The sequence below is a fragment of the Eschrichtius robustus genome, chromosome 16 (assembly GCF_028021215.1).
Source record: "Eschrichtius robustus isolate mEscRob2 chromosome 16, mEscRob2.pri, whole genome shotgun sequence".
In the NCBI taxonomy this organism is placed as follows: Eukaryota; Metazoa; Chordata; class Mammalia; order Artiodactyla; family Eschrichtiidae; genus Eschrichtius; species Eschrichtius robustus.
In genome coordinates, this window is record NC_090839.1 from 90,355,247 (window position 1) to 90,375,663 (window position 20,417).

The 20,417-nt window shown below is 40.9% G+C and overlaps 1 protein-coding gene across 3 annotated transcripts in view; it reads right to left on the reverse strand.

The window, feature by feature from the left end:
• SDK1 (sidekick cell adhesion molecule 1) overlaps nt 1-20,417 on the reverse strand; it is a 539,173-nt gene that overhangs the window by 336,764 nt on the left and 181,992 nt on the right. For all 3 annotated transcript variants that reach the window (XM_068566067.1, XM_068566068.1, XM_068566066.1), the window contains exon 4: nt 7,465-7,598. In XM_068566067.1, coding sequence (XP_068422168.1) covers nt 7,465-7,598 — 134 coding nt within the window. The remainder of the gene's footprint in view (nt 1-7,464; nt 7,599-20,417) is intronic.

Here is a 20,417-nt window from a genome sequence, read left to right on the forward strand (position 1 = left end):
TATCTCCTAAAACTATCACTTCCTCAGTTCAAGTTGACATCTAAAGGTTTTCAGTACAGATTTGAAGAACTGCAAAGAATATAATTTCCAGTGTATTTTAATATTTTAATATTCTAGTGTATTTTAGTAATATAAACTATTGCAGCACTCTTTTATATGTATCCAAAGGAACCTAAATATTTGATAGAGTAGGTCTAAGGATTTGATACACAGCATCACCCATTTAAGCAATACATGAACAAGCACTAATTTTTAATATCAGAAGTTTACATCATTTCTATTTTTCTTCCTGAACTGGTATTTCCATTCTACTCCTCCCACAGAATTTTATCTTAATTTACTATATTTAATGATTCAAAGTATTTTACTGATCACCCTATCATAGCCTCTGAAAAAAATATAAAAATTAAAAATTCCCAGCAACCATATGCCTCTGGGGTTAAAAAAACCCTCTTGGATTGAGTTATTGCTACAATTATTATTTGCAGTCTGTGAAAGATAAATACATGTATAACAAATTTTGATGAATATTATATATAAAAGAAAAAAAAATCACTGGAAATGCATCTCTCCAAGAGATGGATGCAAGGTTTACCCTAATTCTAATCCTACTTTTCTTTTTTGTAAAAATAACTGCTGGGAAATTTTGCTCATAGAAAAAAGTAGATGAGAATGGAGGGAATTTTGTTATAGAAATATCTCTCAATTGTTTAAACACCTCTGAGTATACCAAAAGTCACAGGGTGATTTATTAGTTAGGATAGACTACTTTTTGTTCCAATAACAAATAAACCCTGAAATCTCAGTGCTTAGCACACCAAGTTTTACTTCCCACTTATATCGAGTCCCATTCAGACGGGGTGATTCTCCAGGGCTGTTCTTTCCCTGCACTAATTCAGCCTCTGGGCAGCTTCTACCTGGCGGCTCTACCATCTCCATGGGTGGCCCGGCCACTGTGGGCCCCAGGGGGAAGGCAGAGCATGAAGGTGACTTGCTGGTTCTTAAACACATGGCCCGGAAGTGACACACTCCCTTCTACTCCACACTGAGTGGAGTTAGTCAGTGGCTCCAAGCTGCAGGTGGGCTGGAAATGTCTTCTTGTCCTAAGAGCAAGGGGACTTTCTATCACTCAGCAATCAATCACCAGAAATTATTTGTAATTAAATGTCAGCTGACAATGCATTTGGGTGTTGCCTCACTTTGTAGACAGCAGGGAATTGAAAACTCCTGATTTATAAAATGATTTATTTCCCAGTTACTAGAGCACTTCACTTTCCCAGTTCTGACACTGATATTTAGAGTTATTCCTTTGTTTGGCACCTGGAAGTCTGTAGCCTCAGATAATGCCTGTACTAAAGAGTCGGGATGGATGTGACACGTGCCCATAAGAGAAGAGCCCCCTGACACACAGGCATCCTCAGGATGATCTGATTTTAATTTTTTTAATTTTTTAATTTTTAATTTATTATTATTATTATTATTTTTGGCCTCGCTGCAGCTTGCGGGATCTTAGTTCCCCAACCAGGGATCGAACCTGGACCTCTCAGCAGTGAGAGCGCCAAGTCCTAACCGCTAGACCGCCAGGGAATTCCCAGGATTATCTGATTTTTGGAAAGTGTATAAGAAAGCACCTGGAAACAGATGTCCTGAGAATTATACATGCCTGCTCACCCTCTTGGAGACCTGTGGGCACCCTGAGAGGTACTCATAGCCCGATCTGAAGAGTGTTGCTTTGGGAGAGTGAGGACGTTGGGCATCTCAAACGTGTTCAAAAGTTGAGGGCAAATTACAATTCATCGTTTAACCCAATGCCCTAAGATTTACCAAGGGTGAAATTAGGCTGAAATAAGTCACAAAGGGGAAAAGAAAGACAGATTGGGATGAGGAGAGATGGGAATTCCATGGAAAGAACATGAGTAGATAACAAAAATAACCCAGTTTTGTCTTGCAGAGGTGAGAAGAGAATTAGGGCCTCATTATTTTGTAATCACTTTGTCCTTTTTTTCTCAAGTCTGGTTGAGAATCCCCAGCTGTATGCTTCTTCTAAACCTCATTCGCCACCATTTATACATACATTGGGTTCGGAAACAAACTATTAGGACTGGCATTTTCATTTGTGTCTTTGAACTGAAACCATAAGAAGAAAACAAACCCCTAATGCTATTGTGCAGATGGGGTCAATCAGTGGGATGGCTCCGTCACACTTTGCATGCAAGCTGCCCCAAGGGAGATCTAAAAACTCTCATTTTCAAGGTGCACAGCATGCCTTCCTATATCTGTTTGCTGTCAGAACTTTCCAATGGGCTGTGGTTTCACCTTTGCCCGGTAGGTGGATTTACGTATTTGTGTACTTAGTTTTAACTGAACTAACTCTCACAGGGTAGGTAACTGGATACAAAAGTACACCTGGGAAGAAATCACAGATGTGAGTTACTCACAAGTCTAGCACAAAGGAGCGACACAGACACAAATGGCAACACTGACACCTGTGCTCTCCATCAGCCACGTTCCAGGACAAACGGTCCTCTGTAATCAGATGTCGGAAGAACTCGTCCAGAGAACAAACTATCAGGAAGACCAAGTAAAGTATGGATTTTCATTCACAAATGGTATATTGTGCTGTGAGACATGAACTAAAGACGGAATGAAACTTTCATGATTAGCAAGATACCGTTTATTTCACCTTTCAGTATTTCACCTTTTTGTACGACAGCTAAATACTCGTACTTTATAAACAGCTCAGTATGCATATACCAGGGGTGAATGTCAAGGCTTCCTTACTGATGGTGTGCCTATAAAAAGGCTTCAGAGACCATAGCCTAGACTTAGCTCCTTCCATAACCAGCTCCGGGAGGTCTGGGCAGAGCATGTCGTATGCTTCATTACATACCCTACTTAGCAGGTCAATACATGCTAAACGATTAAACTCATCATTCTACTGTAAAGTACACTTCCTGTTTATGTTTCTGAAAATTCTGGCAGTCAAGTACCATTTACCCTATAAAGCCATAGCTGGATCTGAAATCGGTCATTTATAATACAGACACTGCCTCAGGATTGCTCTTTAATAACATTTCAAACCGGTCCTACGGCTTCGGCCATCCAATTCATGTCAAAGAACAACTGAGAGGCTTATGCCTGGCCCTTCTCTCCCTATAATGTTAGAAGCATGAAGAAAATAAGACAGAATTTTATCTGGGCACACAAAAGCCATGTTTTACAGGGCAGTCCTCTTGGACGACTGTTCCTAGACATTATTCTCAGGAACTCACTTTCAACTACTAACCATACATGAGGTCTGCAGTTAAATTAGAATTATAGAGGACAAAAGAATGTTAAGTGGTCGTCAGAATTAAAAGCAAGAGTTTGCCAGCCTGAAGGAGGATCAGTTGAAATGATACCCCATCTGCAAATGTTGTTTGAGGAGCAGACATTAAAATGAGAGAGGCGAGAGAGGCAGTCATTTCTTTTCTAATCTAAGCTTCATCTCCAGCAGAGAATCTCATTACGCTGGACATTCTGAAGATTGGGTCAGAGCTGATCATGTGTCTAAGGTATGTACAATGGCATTTAAACAATTAGTTAATCACTGTACAGAATTCTTCTCATCTTCAAAAAGAAACTCTCATTTACATATTAATTCAGTTCGGAAGACCTGATCCACACAAGTTAACTCAATGTAAAATCTTCAAAGTGAAAACCAAAAACAGGTTGACAGGTGTATAAAGCTTGCCTGAGTTTGACCTCAGAATGGAAATGTGCACTCTCAGGCGAGTTCAGCGCATTCTTTTTCTGGTGTGCAGCTGAGCCACGGGAGCCAGCGATGAAAAATTCATGCAGGGTGCTTCAGCAGTCCCACCTATGGCCTTAACATCTGCTGGCTTCACGTCACATTAAAACTTCAAAGTGAATCCACCCCTGAGATGGTGGCAAGCTTTCACTGGGAGCGGGAGAATGGATAGTTCAGAGAAGTCCTCTCCTTCCCAACAGGAAATACCTGTGCAGAACATGCTGTAACTTACCCTCTTAACCATATAAAAGGGCGGCGGGGGGGGGGGGGGACGTTAAGGGATAATAATGCACAAAACAGCAGGCGGTACCATGAGGGGACTGCATTTCACTTCTAATTGTCATGCTTTTTAAAAATTTTATTTATTTTTATCTCAACCGTCTTTATCTTTTGCTTCCCATAAGCTTCAAGTGCAGCCAAAATATTTAGCAACTGAAAAGGTGGTGAGGTTTTGAACTCTCAAGTACACAGTTGTTTGGGAAAATATGTCACCTCCTCCTGTTAGCTGGGGGAGAGCGCATCACGCATTTTGATGTTTCGAGGCAAGGCTGGCCCTGAGTGCTACTCCACCTTGACACTAGGCTGTCCCTGCAGGAGGAACAGTTTATTATGATGACTGCAAACAAGAGGTGGGCCGCATAGCACTTTCCACTTTTAAATTAATTACAGTGCAATCCACCAGGAAGTTAATTTCCAGTACCCTACCACCTTGATCATATTCACTACAGAAAGGTTCCCTACTTTATTCTCCTGATGCCAAGGGAAAATTTATCATCGTTAAATGATAATTGGCTGTAATATCTTTAGATTCTTCAGAATTGCTGGCTGGCAAGTTTTTTAAATTTTTCATCAATCTTGTTTGGTGTTTTTACGAAGCCTACATTAGGAAAAAGAAAAAAGATGTCTAAGCCTGCAGAACACACTGCATCTTACTACCTGCATGAATAGGTCTTGAGAGTATCTAACTCCATAATAAATCCAATGGGGTTGTGCACCCTCTGTATTTCACAGCCTCACATGGTGCTGGCAGGGAAGTCCTGAACTGCAGTTTCCCCCCTTACAGCGTTCGTTGCAGTCCAGAAAGGAGCAAATTTAAACAATCAGTACTGGGGAATTCCCTAGCAGTCCAGTGGTTAGGACTCCAAGCTTCCACTACAGGGTGCAAGGGTTCAATCCCTGGTGGAGGAACTAACATCCCACAAACCAAGTAGCATGGCCGAAAAGATTAAAACATAAGTAAATAAAAATGAAAATAAATAAACAGGGACTTCCCTGGTGGCGCAGTGGTTAAGAATCCGCCTGCCAGGGTTTGATCCCTGGTCCGGGAAGATCCCACATGCCGCAGAGCAACTAAGCCCGTGTGCCACAACTACTGAGCCTGCGCGCCTAGAGCCCGTGCTCCGCAACAAGAGAAGCCACCGCAATGAGAAGCACGCGCACCGCAACAAAGAGCAGCCCCCGCTCGCTGCAACTAGAGAAAGCCCACGCACAGCAACGAAGACCCAACGCAGCCAAAAATAAGTAAGTAAAATTTTAAAAAAGAGACTATTTTAAAAATAAATAAATAAACAATCAATTCTGGGGTTTTCTGCAGATTTATCAAGACTTCTGATCTTTAGAGGTTTTCAAAATAGAATTTTAGTGAGAAAATGCATGATTGGGTGCTCTTTAAATTTTAGGTAAATCTAACACATCAACAGTGAGGTTCACCCAAGAATTAAAATAAGGCCATTTCCTCAACCTCCTTACTTGTCACATTTTACCCGGTCCCCATAAAAAGCAAAGAACACAGATGGGGACAGAATGCAGGTTTTCTCCTAAGATTTAAAATAAGTCCGTCCATACCATCAACTTCCTTATATCTCACCTTCTACACATTTTACCCAGTGCTAACGAAAAGATAAAACTACACAAGGGAACGAAATGCAAGGCAGTTAATTATAATATTTATGAGCTGCTTCCAACATGCTTCTTGGTTAGAGTAGACACTGAAATTATTAAAAAATTTACATATTCCAATTATCTAACGCATGGTATGGCGTTAGTACGGCAACTTACAAATTCACTGTATTCGTTTTATTTTCTACTGGCTTTGTAGAGTAGGCATGTAGGAAACTACTAGGTGCGGACTACTTCATACCTTCGTGATGTTATTAGCATCAAGTTAACCAGAATATTTGTGGAAACTTTTTCCCCCTCTTCTAATAGACTAAGGTCAATTTTTTTGTTTCTGACTCAGAATTCCACCAATTTGACCTATTATTATCCTGGTATGTATATTACAATTGAGTGCTGAATCAGATTTGCTAAACAGAATAAACGGCTCTAATTATAAAAGTTGGAAGTCATTAAAATTATCACAATATATTTAATAACAAAATTTCCATCTTTTATTATTAATACTGAAAAATCTCCATAAATCATTCTTTTTCTACTATGATTCTTGATTCATAGGGTCCTTTAAATAGCAGTACAACATGCACTGGACTTTGTGAGCCCTACACCTAATCAATGGGCACAACTCTCCAAAGCACCACAAAGGCCCCGCTGATGGCCAGATCTGCACCGCCTGTGGTCTGGAGCTGAGGACTCAATTCCTAGAAATTAGGAGCTGGTGGCAGGGTGGCGGCCACCTAGGAGCACTTGCTGGGCATGTGCGGGGCATGTGTGAGCACACGCAGTTAATGCCCACCGTCTCCTGACCGTGGTGCTGTTCACCCGGTAAACTCTGTTAGGCCTAAAGCAACTGTATCCCTCAAGGACCAGGAGTAGCAAACACTACGGTCTATCCCGCGTATGAAACAAAACTTTTCAAACTACCCGAAGGGGAAAGCCATTCCTTCAAGGTGGTTTTTAAAAAGATGAAATCTACCACTATACAGACAAATCCACTTAACTTACTCTTGTATGACATGATCATGATATTTTGAAATCTACCATGACCATTTCCCAACTGTATTTTCTCAACAGCATAATCACTGCATTTCATACCATGAAGCTTCACACTGCAGACATTTGGTGGCATCTCTGAGATGCACCTTTTGCTCTCTTTTAGCTCCGAGTTCTTGCTTCTGGTCATTTCCCCCTCCTCTGGCAATCAACTCTTCCTAGTAGAATTTCTGGAACCTTCTTTCAAAGGCCAAATATTTAAACTAAGTTGCCTCAAACTAAAACATCCTTAAATTAACTGAACATTTAACTGGGATGTGTGTGTATTTTCTTCATGATCTGGGCTTTTAGTTATTCTTAAGATATACTCCTAATTTTAACACAGCTTAGTATATATGTTTTCTCAAAGTTTTTTTTAAAATTAAAGTAAAAGAACATAACCTGTGGCTTAATCTAGTCTCAAGTTTCATGGATACAACTCCTTATAAGCCAAAAGATGTTTTGTTGTTGTTAAAAACCATACACATAAACAGAGTACAAAAGCAAAAATGTTATTTTAAATTCCCCCAAACAAATAAGATCCCGTATTAAGAATTACCGGTCAGATTCACATTTTCTGCCTATCAGTTCAAAGAAAGCAACTATAGACACTGGATCAATACTGAACCATAATCACTAACCCAGAGAGGTAAGATTTATTGCAAAATGCCCCTTGAGATGGCAGTTATTAATTAAATCCAGAAGTTACTGCTTTCACAATGACCGTGTGGGATTTTGGCACTCACTTGCTATGCTCAGGTGAATGAGTGGGCTGGTCTTGTTCTCCCCATTCCTCTCGTTGACGGCCTGCACGTAGTAAGCCCCTGCGTCGCTGGCCGTCGCTGCCAGGATCACCAGCTGGTTCTCCAGCGTGATGGCTCTGCATCAGGGAAGAGAAGAGACAGTGTCAAGGCCGGTCCAAATACTTTGTATTTGTAAGACAGATTAATTTACTAGGCCGACCATAAGGGAATGTCCAGAGTTGTTATTGTTGTTGTTGTTGTTTTAAAGGTTAAAAAAAGATCTGGAAGGACAAAAACAAATCCCCAGGCCGACTTGAGGAATGAGTTGGTGGCTGAGCCTGCTGAGGTCCAATGACGTGCTGGCTCCTGCCAGGGGTCTGGGAGCTCCAGGCGCCACGTCCATACATTTGGCCCACCCTCCTTCTCTTAAGAAATGAGAAAATGGAGGATCAGAGAGGTTAAGTTGTTTTTCCAAGGTAAAACAGCAAGGTAACAGTACCAGAGGGAGGACTAGGTCTTCTCACATGTAGACTGGTGCTCTGCCAACCATACCATACACAGACTCTCACCCTTACTTATTTAAAAGAAGAAGAAGAAGAAAAACAACAAACACAAATTCCATAAATCCAAATAACCTTTCCTTAAATGGGTGACCCAGTATCCTTTGCTCATGTTATAGTTCTATATTCTTTTTACTAGTTAAGGAGGTTGGGGGGTAGAACCTGTTAAAAAACAAAAAACAAAAACAAAAACAAAAAAAACAAAGGTAAGTGATCTTTTCCTTGGCTGGTGAAGTGCACTTTGAGGGTCAGACACATTCTGAGCACCAAAATGTCATTTAGCCTACACTCTCATCTTCAAAATGCTAGGAAACTCCTGGGACCCTGGAGTCCCACAACTGTGTCACTCTACGGACGAATAGTTTTATTTGTTCATTTTTAATGCTAGATAGTCATAGCCCTTCCAGAGTCAGCTAAACTAAGATCTCTATTCTAGTAACATAAAAAAACATGCAGGACGTAAAACTGGGGCCTCAGATGTAAATTCGGGGCCTCAGACGTAAAACTGGGGTCAATGATGTAAATCCGCGACCTCGGATCGGATGTGAATCTGGGGTGCAGATGCCTGTCAAGCCCAGGCAGAGTCCCTGGCACGCTGGGTGGTGCGGGCGGCACAGATGGCCCAGCTCTGACCCTGAGGACACCAGGCCGCCACCCTGCCCCTCCGGCAGCTCTGGGTCCCCATTGCCACGTACCAGCTAGGTGGTTCCAGGGATCTGGATGTCCATGTCTTTGGGGGACCATTACTTCGCCTGCCACATGCTTGTGGGATCTTGGTTCCCAGGCCAGAGGTCGGGCCCGAGCTCCTGTGGTGGGAGCTCCAAGTCCAAACTGCTGGACTAACAGAGAACCTCAGACCCCAGGGAATATCAATTGCATTGAGGCCGCCCAGAGGTCCTCCTCTCAGCACCAAGATCCAGCTCTATCCAACTGCCTGCAAACTCCACTGCTAGAAGTCTCAGGCCAAACAACCAGTAAGACAGGAATACAGCACCACCCATCAAAAAAAAAAGAAACAACAAAAAAATATGTTACAGATGAAAGAGCAAGGTAAAAACCTACAAGACCAAATAAATGAAGATGAAATAGGCAAGCTACCTGAAAAAGAATTCAGAGTAATGATAGTAAAGATGATCCAAAATCTCGGAAATAGAATGGAGAAAATACAAGAAACATTTAGCAAGGATCTAGAAGAACTAAAGAGCAAACAAACAGTGATGAACAACACAATTACTGAAATTAAAAATACTCTAGAAGGAATCAATAACAGAATAACTGAGGCAGAAGAACGGATAAGTGAGCTGGAAGATAGAATGGTGGAAATAACTGCCAGGGAGCAGAATAAAGAAAAAAGAATGAAGAGAATTGAGGACAGCCTCAGACCCTCTGGGACATTAAACACACCAACATTCAAATTATAGGGGTCCCAGAAGAAGAAGAGAAAAAGAAAGGGTCTGAGAAAATATTTGAAGAGATTAGAGTTGAAAACTTCCCTAACACTGGAAAGGAAACAGTCAATCAAGTCCAGGAAGTACAGAGAGTACCATACAGGATAAACCCAAAGAGAAACATGCTGAGACACATATTAATCAAACTATCAAAAATTAAATACAAAGAAAAAATATTAAAAGCAGCAAGGGAAAAACAACAAATAACATAAGGTTAACAGCTGATTTTTCAGCAGAAACTCTGCAAGCCAGAAGGGAGTGGCAGGACATATTTAAAGTGATGAAAGGGAAAAACCTACAACCGAGATTACTCTACCCAGCAAGGATCTCATTCACATTCGATGGAGAAATTAAAACCTTTACAGATAAGCAAAAATTAAGAGAATTCAACACCACCAAACCAGCTTTACAACAAATGCTAAAGGAAGGAAACACAACAGAAGGAAAAGACCTACAAAACAAACCCAAAGCAGTTAAGAAAATGGTAATAGGAACATACAGATTAATAATTACCTTAAATGTAAATGGATTAAATACTCCAACCAAAAGACATAGACTGGCTGAATGGATACAAAAACAAGACCTGTACATATGTTGTCTACAAGAGACCCACTTCAGACCTAGGGACACATACAGACTGAAAGTGAGGGGATGGAAAAAGATATTCCATGCAAATGGAAATCAAAAGAAAGCTGGAGAAGCAATTCTCATATCAGGCAAAATAGACTTTAAAATAAAGACTATTACAAGAGACAAAGAAGGACACTACATAATGATCAAGGGATCAATCCAAGAAGAAAATATAACAATTGTCCAAGAAGAAGGTATAACAATTGTAAATATTTATGCACCCAACATAGGAGCACCTCAATACATAAGGCAAATGCTAACAGCCATAAAAGGGGAAATCAACAGTAACACAATAATAGTCAGAGACTTTAACAGCCCACATCCACCAATGGACAGATCATCCAAAATGAAAATAAATAAGGAAACACAAGCTTTAAATGACACATTAAACAAGATGGACTGAATTGATATTTTTAGGACATTCCATCCAAAAACAACAGAATACACTTTCTTCTCAGGTGCTCATGGAACATTCTCCAGGATAGACCATATCTTGGGTCACAAATCAAGCCTTGGTAAATTTAAGAAAATTGAAATTGTATCAAGTACCTTTTCCGATCACAATGCTATGAGACTAGATATCAATTACAGGAAAAAAAACTGTAAAAAATACAAACACATGGAGGCTAAACAATACACTACTAAATAACCAAGAGATCACTGAAGAAATCAAAGAGAAAATCAAAAACTACCTAGAAACAAATGACAATGAAAACACAATGATCCAAAACCTATGGGACGCAGCAAAAGCAGTTCTAAGAGGGAAGTTTATAGCAATACAATCCTACCTCAAGAAACAAGAAAAATCTCAAATAAACAACCTAACCTTACACCTAAAGCAATTAGAGAAAGAACAACAAAAAAATCCCAAAGTTAGCAGAAGGAAAGAAATCATAAAGATCAGATCAGAAATAAATGAAAAAGAAATGAAGGAAATGATAGCAAAGATCAATAAAACTAAAAGCTTGTTCTTTGAGAAGATAAACAAAATTGATAAACCTTTAGCCAGACTCATCAAGAAAACAATGGAGAAGACTCAAATCAACAGAATTAGAAATGAAAAAGGAGAAGTAACAACTGACACTGAAGAAATACAAAGGAGAGAATACTACAAGCAACTCTATGCCAAAAAAATGGACAACCTGGAAGAAATGGACAAATTCTTAGAAAAGCACAACCTTCTGAGACTGAACCAGGAAGAAATAGAAAATATAAACAGACCAATCACAAGCGCTGAAATTGAAACTGTGATTAAAAATCTTCCAACAAACAAAAGCCCAAGACCAGATGGCTTCACAGGCAAATTCTACCAAACATTCAGAGAAGAGCTGACACCTATCCTTCTCAAGCTCTTCCAAAATACAGCAGAGGGAGGAACACTGCCAAACTCATTCTATGAGGCCACCATCACCCTGATACCAAAACCAGACAAAGATGTCACAAAAAAAGAAATTATAGGCCAATATCTCTCATGAACATAGATGCAAAAATCCTCAACAAAGTACTAGCAAACAGAATCCAAGAGCACATTAAAAGGATCATACACCATGATCAAGTGGGGTTTATCCCAGAAATACAAGGATTCTTCAATATACACAAATCAATCAATGTGATACACCATATTAACAAATCGAAGGATAAAAACCATATGATCATCTCAATAGATGGAGAAAAAGCTTCTGACAAAATTCAACACCCATTTATGATAAAAACTCTCCAGAAAGTAGGCATGGAGGGAACCTACCTCAACATAATAAAGGCCATATATGACAAACCCACAGCCAACGTCATTCTTAATGGTGAAAAACTGAAACCATTTCCTCTAAGATCAGGAACAAGACAAGGTTGCCCACTCTCACCACTATTATTCAACATAGTTTTGGAAGTTTTAGCCACAGCAATCAGAGATGAAAAAGAAATAAAAGGAATCCAAACCAGAAAAGAAGAAGTAAAACTGTCACTGTTTGCAGATGACATGATACTATACACAGAGAATCCTAAAGATGCTATCAGAAAACTACTAGAGCTTATCAATGAATTTGGTAGAGTAGCAGGATACAAAATTAATGCACAGAAATCTCTTGCACTCCTATACACTAATGATAAAAATTTGAAAGAGAAATTAAGGAAACACTCCCATTTACCACTGCAACAAAAAGAATAAAATACCTAGGGATGAACCTACCTAAGGAGATAAAAGACCTGTATGCAGAAAACTATAAGACACTGATGAAAGAAATTAAAGATACAGACAGATAGAGAGAGATATCATGTTCTTGGATTGCAAGAATCAACACTGTGAGGATGACTATGCTACCCAAAGCAATCTACAGATTCAATGCAATCCCTATCAAATTACCAATGGCATTTTTCACAGAACTAGAACAAAAAAATTCACAATTTGTATGGAAACACAAAAGACCCTGAAGACCCAAAGCAATCTTGAGAAAGAAAAATGGAGCTGGAGGAATCAGGCTCCCTGACTTCAGACTATACTACAAAGCTACAGTAATCAAGACAGTATGGTACTGGCACAAAAACAGAAATATAGATCAATGGAACAGGATAGAAAGCCCAGAGATACACCCACGCACATATGGTCACCTTATCTTTGATAAAGGAGGCAAGAATATACAATGGAGAAAAGACAGCCTCTTCAATAAGTGGTGTTGGGAAAACTGGACAGCTACATGTAAAAGAATGAAATTAGATCACTTCCTACCACCATACGCAAAAATAAACTCAAAATGGATTAAAGACCTAAATGTAAGGCCAGACTCTATCAAACTCTTAGAGGAAAACATAGGCAGAACACTCTACGACATAAATCATAGCAAGATCCTTTTTGACCCACCTCCTAGAGAAATGGAAATAAAACAAAAATAAACAAATAGGACCTAATGAAACTTAAAAGCTTTGCACAACAAAGGAAAGCATAAAAAAAGACGAAAGGACAACCCTCAGAATGGGAAAAAAATATTTGCAAACGAAGCAAGTGACAAAGGATTAATCTCCAAAATATACAAGCAGCTCATGCAGCTCAATATCTAAAAAACAAACAACCCAATCCAAAAATGGGCAGAAGACCTAAATTGACATTTCTCCAAAGAAGATATACAGATGGCCAACAAACACATGAAAAGATGCTCAACATCACAAATCATTAGAGAAATGCAAATCAAAACTACAACGAGGTAACACCGCACACCAGTCAGAATGGCCAACATCAAAAAATCTACAAACAATAAATGCTGGAGAGGGTATGGAGAAAAGGGAACCCTCTTGCCCTGTTGGTGGGAATGTAAATTGATATAGCCACTATGGAGAACAGTATGAAATTTCCTTAAGGAACTAAAAATAGAGCTACCATATGACCCAGCAATCCCACTACTGGGCATATACCCTGAGAAAACCGTAATTCAAAAAGAGTCATGTACCACAGTGTTCACTGCAGCTCTATTTACAATAGCCAGGACATGGAAGCAACCTAAGTGTCCATCGACAGCTGAATGGATAAAGAAGATGTGGCACATATATACAATGTAATACTACTCAGCCCCTAAAAAGAAACGAAATTGAGTTATTTGTAGTGAGGTGGATGGACCTAGAGTCTGTCATACAGAGTGAAGTAAGTCACAAAGAGAAAAACAAATACTGTATGCTAACACATATATATGGAATCTAAAAAAAAGAAAAAAAATGGATCTGATGAACCTAAGGGCAGCACAGGAATAAAGACACAGACGTAGAGAATGTACTTGAGGACATGGAGAGGGGGAAGGGTTAACTGGGACGAAGTGAGAGAGTGGCATTGACATATATACACTACCAAATGTAAAATAGATAGCTAGTGGGAAGCAGCTGCATAGCACAGGGAGATTAGCTCAGTGCTTGTGACCACCTGGAGGTGTGGGATAAGGAGGGTGGGAGGGAGACGGAAGAGGGAGGCGATAATGGGGATATATGTATGCATATAGCTGATTAACTTTGTTATACAGCAGAAACTAACACAACAATGTAAAGCAATTATACTCCAATAAAGATGTTAAAAAAACATGCAAGATAAATAACTTCTCCTGAGAAATTTTAACATAATAAAACTTTTTCTTCCTGCTACCTTGTAAAACCTTTTTCAAAACCTCTTGATTTTCAGACATTTTATAAGATTATCTTAAGAAGTTACTGCTTATTCAGGGTTCCCTCAGGATATATTACAGTTTGAGGTCTCTACGACTAACTTACCTCATTTCTCATTTAAGAAAATTTCCCTATTAAGAAGTTTTCAATTTTTAGTCCCATAAAAATATTTCAAAAAAGCTTTACTATAATTATTTATGATTCCTTTATAGAACCATAGAAATTGTTCCATTTTATTTTAGTATATGTTACACTGGCACCTAAAATTAAATATCAATATTTATTACACATGAAGTTACACATTTAATAGTACAATTTAAAAACTGAATATATCATAACTTTTTTCTTTAACATCTGATTTTTGCCATAGTAATTTCAAATATGCCTATTATTCCTCAGAATTATTCTCCAAAAAGTCCATTAATTCTCTGTATTATTTATGACGTTGTTTCAAGGGTATTGAAAATTAATAAGTACATAAAGAATAGAAATATTAAAGTTTACATCTGTTATAATTTATAGATTTAAGCTCATTTTTTCTTTTAAATGTCAGTAGTAAAGCCAAAAGTCATGAAGAAAAACCTATCTATTGCCAAAAAGAACACCACAAAAATGCCCAAACTTTAGAGAACATTAGATTAATGAGGATCGATTCCCCAGAAGACTTTATTCTTTTTTCCTATCCATCTCTTTCTGAACAGGGCATTTCTACAAAAGAACCAGATTTTTTAATGAAAACTAAAATATCTAAAAACATTCATCAAATTCAAAATTCTGGTGATTGTTATAACGCTTAAGAAGAACAATTTTTAAAGATAATGAAGTAGGTACCAAGCATCCGTGCTCTCAGTCTTCTTTCCCAAGAGACCCTGACTTTGCTGTGGTGCCCATGCCTTCCCCAGGCAGCCACGTGATATGAGGAAGTCAGCAGGCCCCGTTCCCAGCACCAGGTTTGCTACCCCAGCAGTGTTCAAGACAGTGAGGAACTGCCATGGGACCCAAGTTGCCCAGTCAGACCAACAGGAAGGACCGTGCTTGGGGCCAGTCAGGACACATGCTGCCCTGTGGGCTGCTGGTGGCCACCTTTACAACCCTGAGGGAAGGCAGTGTGTAAACAAAGGGAGGAGGAAGGACAGAATTTTGAGAATCAGAACAAATTAGACCACAGCCTGAATGTAATGATGAGAAGTAAGCTAAGAGATCCTTTAAGACGACCCTTATATTTGTTCATAAAATATTCAGTGATAACTTTAGGTCACTACGTTGGGGCTGACTTCCAACGTCTACCCCACATCCCACCCTATGACAGCAGCACTGTGGTGTGAGAACTGACCCCACCTGGGGGTCAAGGTTATCCAATCCCTCCTGCTAGTGACTAACACAGGAAACAAGGCTTAAGCCAATCAGCCTACGGCATATACCTGGGGACTGTCATTGGTCTGGGGTGGCCACACCTAAGTTAGTTCATCAGATCAATGGGCAGGATCTCCATCCCACGGCTGGGGCTCAGGCTTTTTCTCCCTCCACTAGACGTGAACAAGGAAGCATGTTGCCCCAGATGTTCATGGTGACAATTTTATGGCTGTGAGGGGAACAACCTTAACATGAAGCTGACAATGTTAGTGGCAGGACAAAGAGAATGGAAAGCACCCAGGTCCTTGACCTTGAGGACCTGGTGGGATCAGTGAACTGTCCTGCAGGCCTTCTTGTCTCTGGACTTCTCATTTCACGAGGTAATGTACTATACTCGTGCTTAAACTTGTTAAGTTAGGGCTTCTGTTACTAGAAGTGAAATACATCCTGATACAGATTCAAAACAGCATACACAATAGCATCAATTTAGAGTAAAAAAACCCAAAGAAAACCTAAAACATGTGTATACTCTGTGCATAGGAAAATAATCCCATATATCAGTCTATCTATATGAATACATGAAATGTTAACAGTGGCCAGCTCTGAGTAGAAAGATTCCAAGTTATTTTCTTTCAATTTCTGTTTTTTAAAATATTTTTCCAATTTTTCCATAAGAAATATCACTTTAGTTATCCAACGAAAAATTTTCAAATTGAGTGCAAGGGTATGCTAAGTAATTATGGTAGCAAAATTTAATAATTTGTCCATATTTATGAACTACGTGGCTTTTACTATAATGTAATTCCAAAGTACTAATTTAAAACTTACACTGATTATATAGGAAAATTACAGTATTAAGCCAGAGATTTTCTTTTAACGTTATTAAAATAACTGTATGTATGGTTTTATGTAAAATTATTTCCTTAGTATTTCCCATCTTAATTCTACATTTCAAAATGAAATCTTATAATTCTAACTTCTAATTCCATGGAATAATAATAAAGAAAATAAGAAAAAAAAATGAAAGCACTTAGTCCCATATGGGTGAAATGTGCTGCAGCTCAGGAAACCAGAACGCTGGATCCATAAAGAGGGAGTTTGAGGGTTACCAGCTACTGGCTGTGAGCGCAGGGGGGTTTTCATGTGGCCAGTTGCCCTTAATAGTGGAGATTCCTGACCAAGGAAACACTGCAGTTCCACAGAAGACGACTCGTTCGAATGGACATTCTCTAAGTGCTTTGGGTTTACACTTGATTCTCCCAGCGCTTTCTTGAGGCAGTGGGCAAAATAAGGACTCTCCGTTTCAGAAAAGATGAAACCTCCTAGGAGCTACTGGGGGTCTTTGACCATCAGCATTGATCAAAAACATCTGGGGGGGGGCTTCCCTGGTGGCGCAGTGGTTGAGAATCTGCCTGCCAATGCAGGGGACACGGGTTCGAGCCCTGGTCTGGGAAGATCCCACATGCCGCGGAGCAACTGGGCCCGTGAGCCACAACTACTGAGCCTGCGCGTCTGGAGCCTGTGCTCCGCAACGGGAGAGGCCGCAACGGTGAGAGGCCCGCGCACCGCGATGAAGAGTGGCCCCCGCTCGCTGCAACTAGAGAAAGCCCTCGCACAGAAACGAGGACCCAACACAGCCAAAAATAAATTAAAAAAAAAAAAACAAACCTGTGGGGGAAAAGACCCCTGGGAGGTGGGCTCCTACCCCCAAAGCTTATGCATTTGGTGTACGGGGCTGGGGGGAGGGGAGTCGGCACCCAGCTGGGATATGGTCAAGCGTGCTTCCCCCAACACTAGCCAACACTGAGGAGACGAGGCATTCCCCGTGCCATACAGAGCATCTACTTTCAGAGCTGTGACAATGACATATTAATTCTTGAAGCACCAGATTTATGGTTGATGAAAACAGCCCAGGGTGTGCCTGCTCAAGACGATGAAGGGAAAGTCAGGGTATATGTTCCCTTGGATTGCCATGAGGACAGAACCAAATAACTGTATTCACTATTTAGCAACTATCTGCATCCCCAGGCCTGACTTGAGTGGAGGGAATACAATCTGAAACCAGGTACACACTGCCCATGTTCCATGGCGCTTAGATGTGATATATTTACAAACCATGAGAAGTAACAGGAAACAATAACTTTCCCTTAAGAGCAGTTTTGGGCCCAAAGGGAGGAGTTCCAGGGGGTACCACCCAAAATTTCCATGATGTACATCAAAACTTTCAGTGTAACCCGTCCTTTTGTTTTCATAAAAAAACAAAGTGTCTTTGGTATTTAATCTCTGACACTTTTTAAAAAGTTTTTATTTATTTATTTATTTTTGGCTGCGTTGGGTCTTAGTTGCTGCGCGGGCTTTCTCTCGTTGCCGCGAGCGGGGGCTACTCTTCGTTGTGGTGTGTGGGCTTCTCATTGCGGTGGCTTCTCTTGTTGCAGAGCACGGGCTCTAGGCGCACGGGCTTCAGTAGCTGTGGCACGCGGGCTCAGTAGTTGTGGCTCGTGGGCTCTAGAGCGCAGGCTCAGTAGTTGTGGCGCACGGGCTTAGTTGCTCCGCGGCATGTGGGATCTTCCCAGACCAGGGATTGAACCCGTGTCCCCTGCACTGGCAGGCGGATTCTTAACCACTGCGCCACCAGCGAAGTCCCGATCTTTGACACTTTTAACACACAGCAGGATGGTGATACAAACACTGATACATACATTATGAGGAAAATTAAGTAAAGGGTTCAGTAAAATAAGAACTTTGCCCATAAAATATAAAAGTATAATTTGGGTCTGTGGTTTTACTATTACAAATGTTAACGCAGCATTTGATTAGTTTCAATTGTCATTTGAGTACATCTTTAAAAAAAATCAGAGTGCAGAAAGATGTAGAACATTAGTTTTTAAGCCCTTAAAAAATAAAAACAAAACATTTAAAATAGTCCCCATTTTAATTAAACAACTTTTTAATGGGTTGGTTCTAAGGTTTAGTGTTCTGAGGATAATCTGGATCTCAGGCCTCACAGTTTAATAGCAAGATCAAAGCAGACAACTTCAAAATTGATGAACTTCCCCTACTTGTGTAATTACAAGAACTAAAATTGCTTCCCAGTAGTCTTGGCCATGAGTCTCTGGATACTCAGTAAATGTTAAGGCACTGGAATGACATGTTTACTTAGTCAAGAAGTAAACACTTGTTGCTCAGCGTTCGTTCTGGGTGCAAGAAGAACATTTTATTTATTTGTCTATCTACCTATCTATTTATTTATTTATTTATGGCTGCGTTGGGTCTTTGTTGCTGTGCGTGGGCTCTCTCTAGTTACGGCAAGCAGGGGCTACTCTTCGTTGAGGTGCGCGGGCTTCTCATTGCGGTGGCTTCTCTTGCTGCGGAGCACGGGCTCTAGGCGCGTCAGCTTCAGTAGTTGTGGCTCACAGGCTCTAGAGCGCAGGCTCAGTAGTTGTGGCACATGGGCTTAGCTGCTCCGTGGCATGTGAGATCTTCCCGGACCAGGGCTCGAACCCATGTCCCCTGCATTGGCAGGTGGATTGAACCACTGCGCCACCAGGGAAGTCCAAGAGGAACATTTTAAAAGCAAGTGAGGAAGAATTTGGGAAACCTATTTCTCAAAATTTCAAACCAAGAGAAGTGATGAGTTGAGTTGAGTTGAGCCGTGTTCATTTGTAGAACACAGGAACACCCAGGAGAGATGACAAGAAGTAAATGGGATTTCAATTTAGCGCTAGTGCACCCAGCACTGCAGGCTTGCGGAGAAAGGCAGTTGTTAAATTTGAGAGCTACGGTTGTGCAGTAAGGCCCTCGTGTGGTAGGAGAGAAACCAATGGTGACCAGAGAGGGAAGATGCTAGAGACAGGAAGAGGCCGTTCAAACCGCCACCAGCTCAGCGACTGCCACCGTCCATGATTGTGAAACACTTCCCTCCTTTCGGTCCCTTCAGGGATCCTGTTCTATGGCAGGTACAGTTAATCTCATAATGGTAAGTATATGGAAACATACAATTAAATTGATGTAAATTAACCTTCAGTCTAACTCTTCTATACTGACGGTTAACAGATACAAATGGGGGTAAGTTGTAGGGTGGAGTTTCTAAAATGGTAACTCCCTTAAAGTCATCTGGATTTCAAAAATATTCAGATACACACGTGTTCTGCCTTATACACAACTGAACCCAGTGTTTCAGCACAGAGCCTGACAAATAGTATGCAACTGATAAATAGGTGCTGAAGGAATGAAAAGGTGAAAACATCCAGGTACTCATATTCACATATTTGCTCTCTTCCCTTCGGAGCTTGCAACTACATTTTGGCGCCAGAACCCAGGCACGGAGAGGAATAACTGAACCTTTTAATAAACGTGCACAGAGCGCCCGCTACGTGTACAACACCATCCAGGGAAGGCAGCTGGGAGATACGGCCATTGGACCACGGAGCCCGCTCCACGGGAAGAAGACCCCCGAAGGCCTGAGAAGACAAGCGGCAGCTGCGTGAGGCCCCGAACGCGTGCAACTTGTCCACGTGTTTTACAGAATGTTAGGGGAGGACGGGAGAAGCCAAACAGGTCACGAAATGCGCAGGCCTGACCACACTGGCGTGCCAGTGACAGCTTCCTGAAAGTAGAACGTGAAATCAGAAAGACAGAGCCGGATCTCTCTCTAGCCCAGAGCAGGTGTGATTGTTCAGGAACGGAGGGCTGCTCAGGAGGCGACCCGGGAGGAGACCCACGCACCCTCCTGCGGCCCCTTCTACCCGCACGTCCCCACCTCCACCTGAGGCTCTGGCCAAGGGCTCCTTTGAGGCAGCGCTTCCCCTGAAGGCAGCACATCCAACTC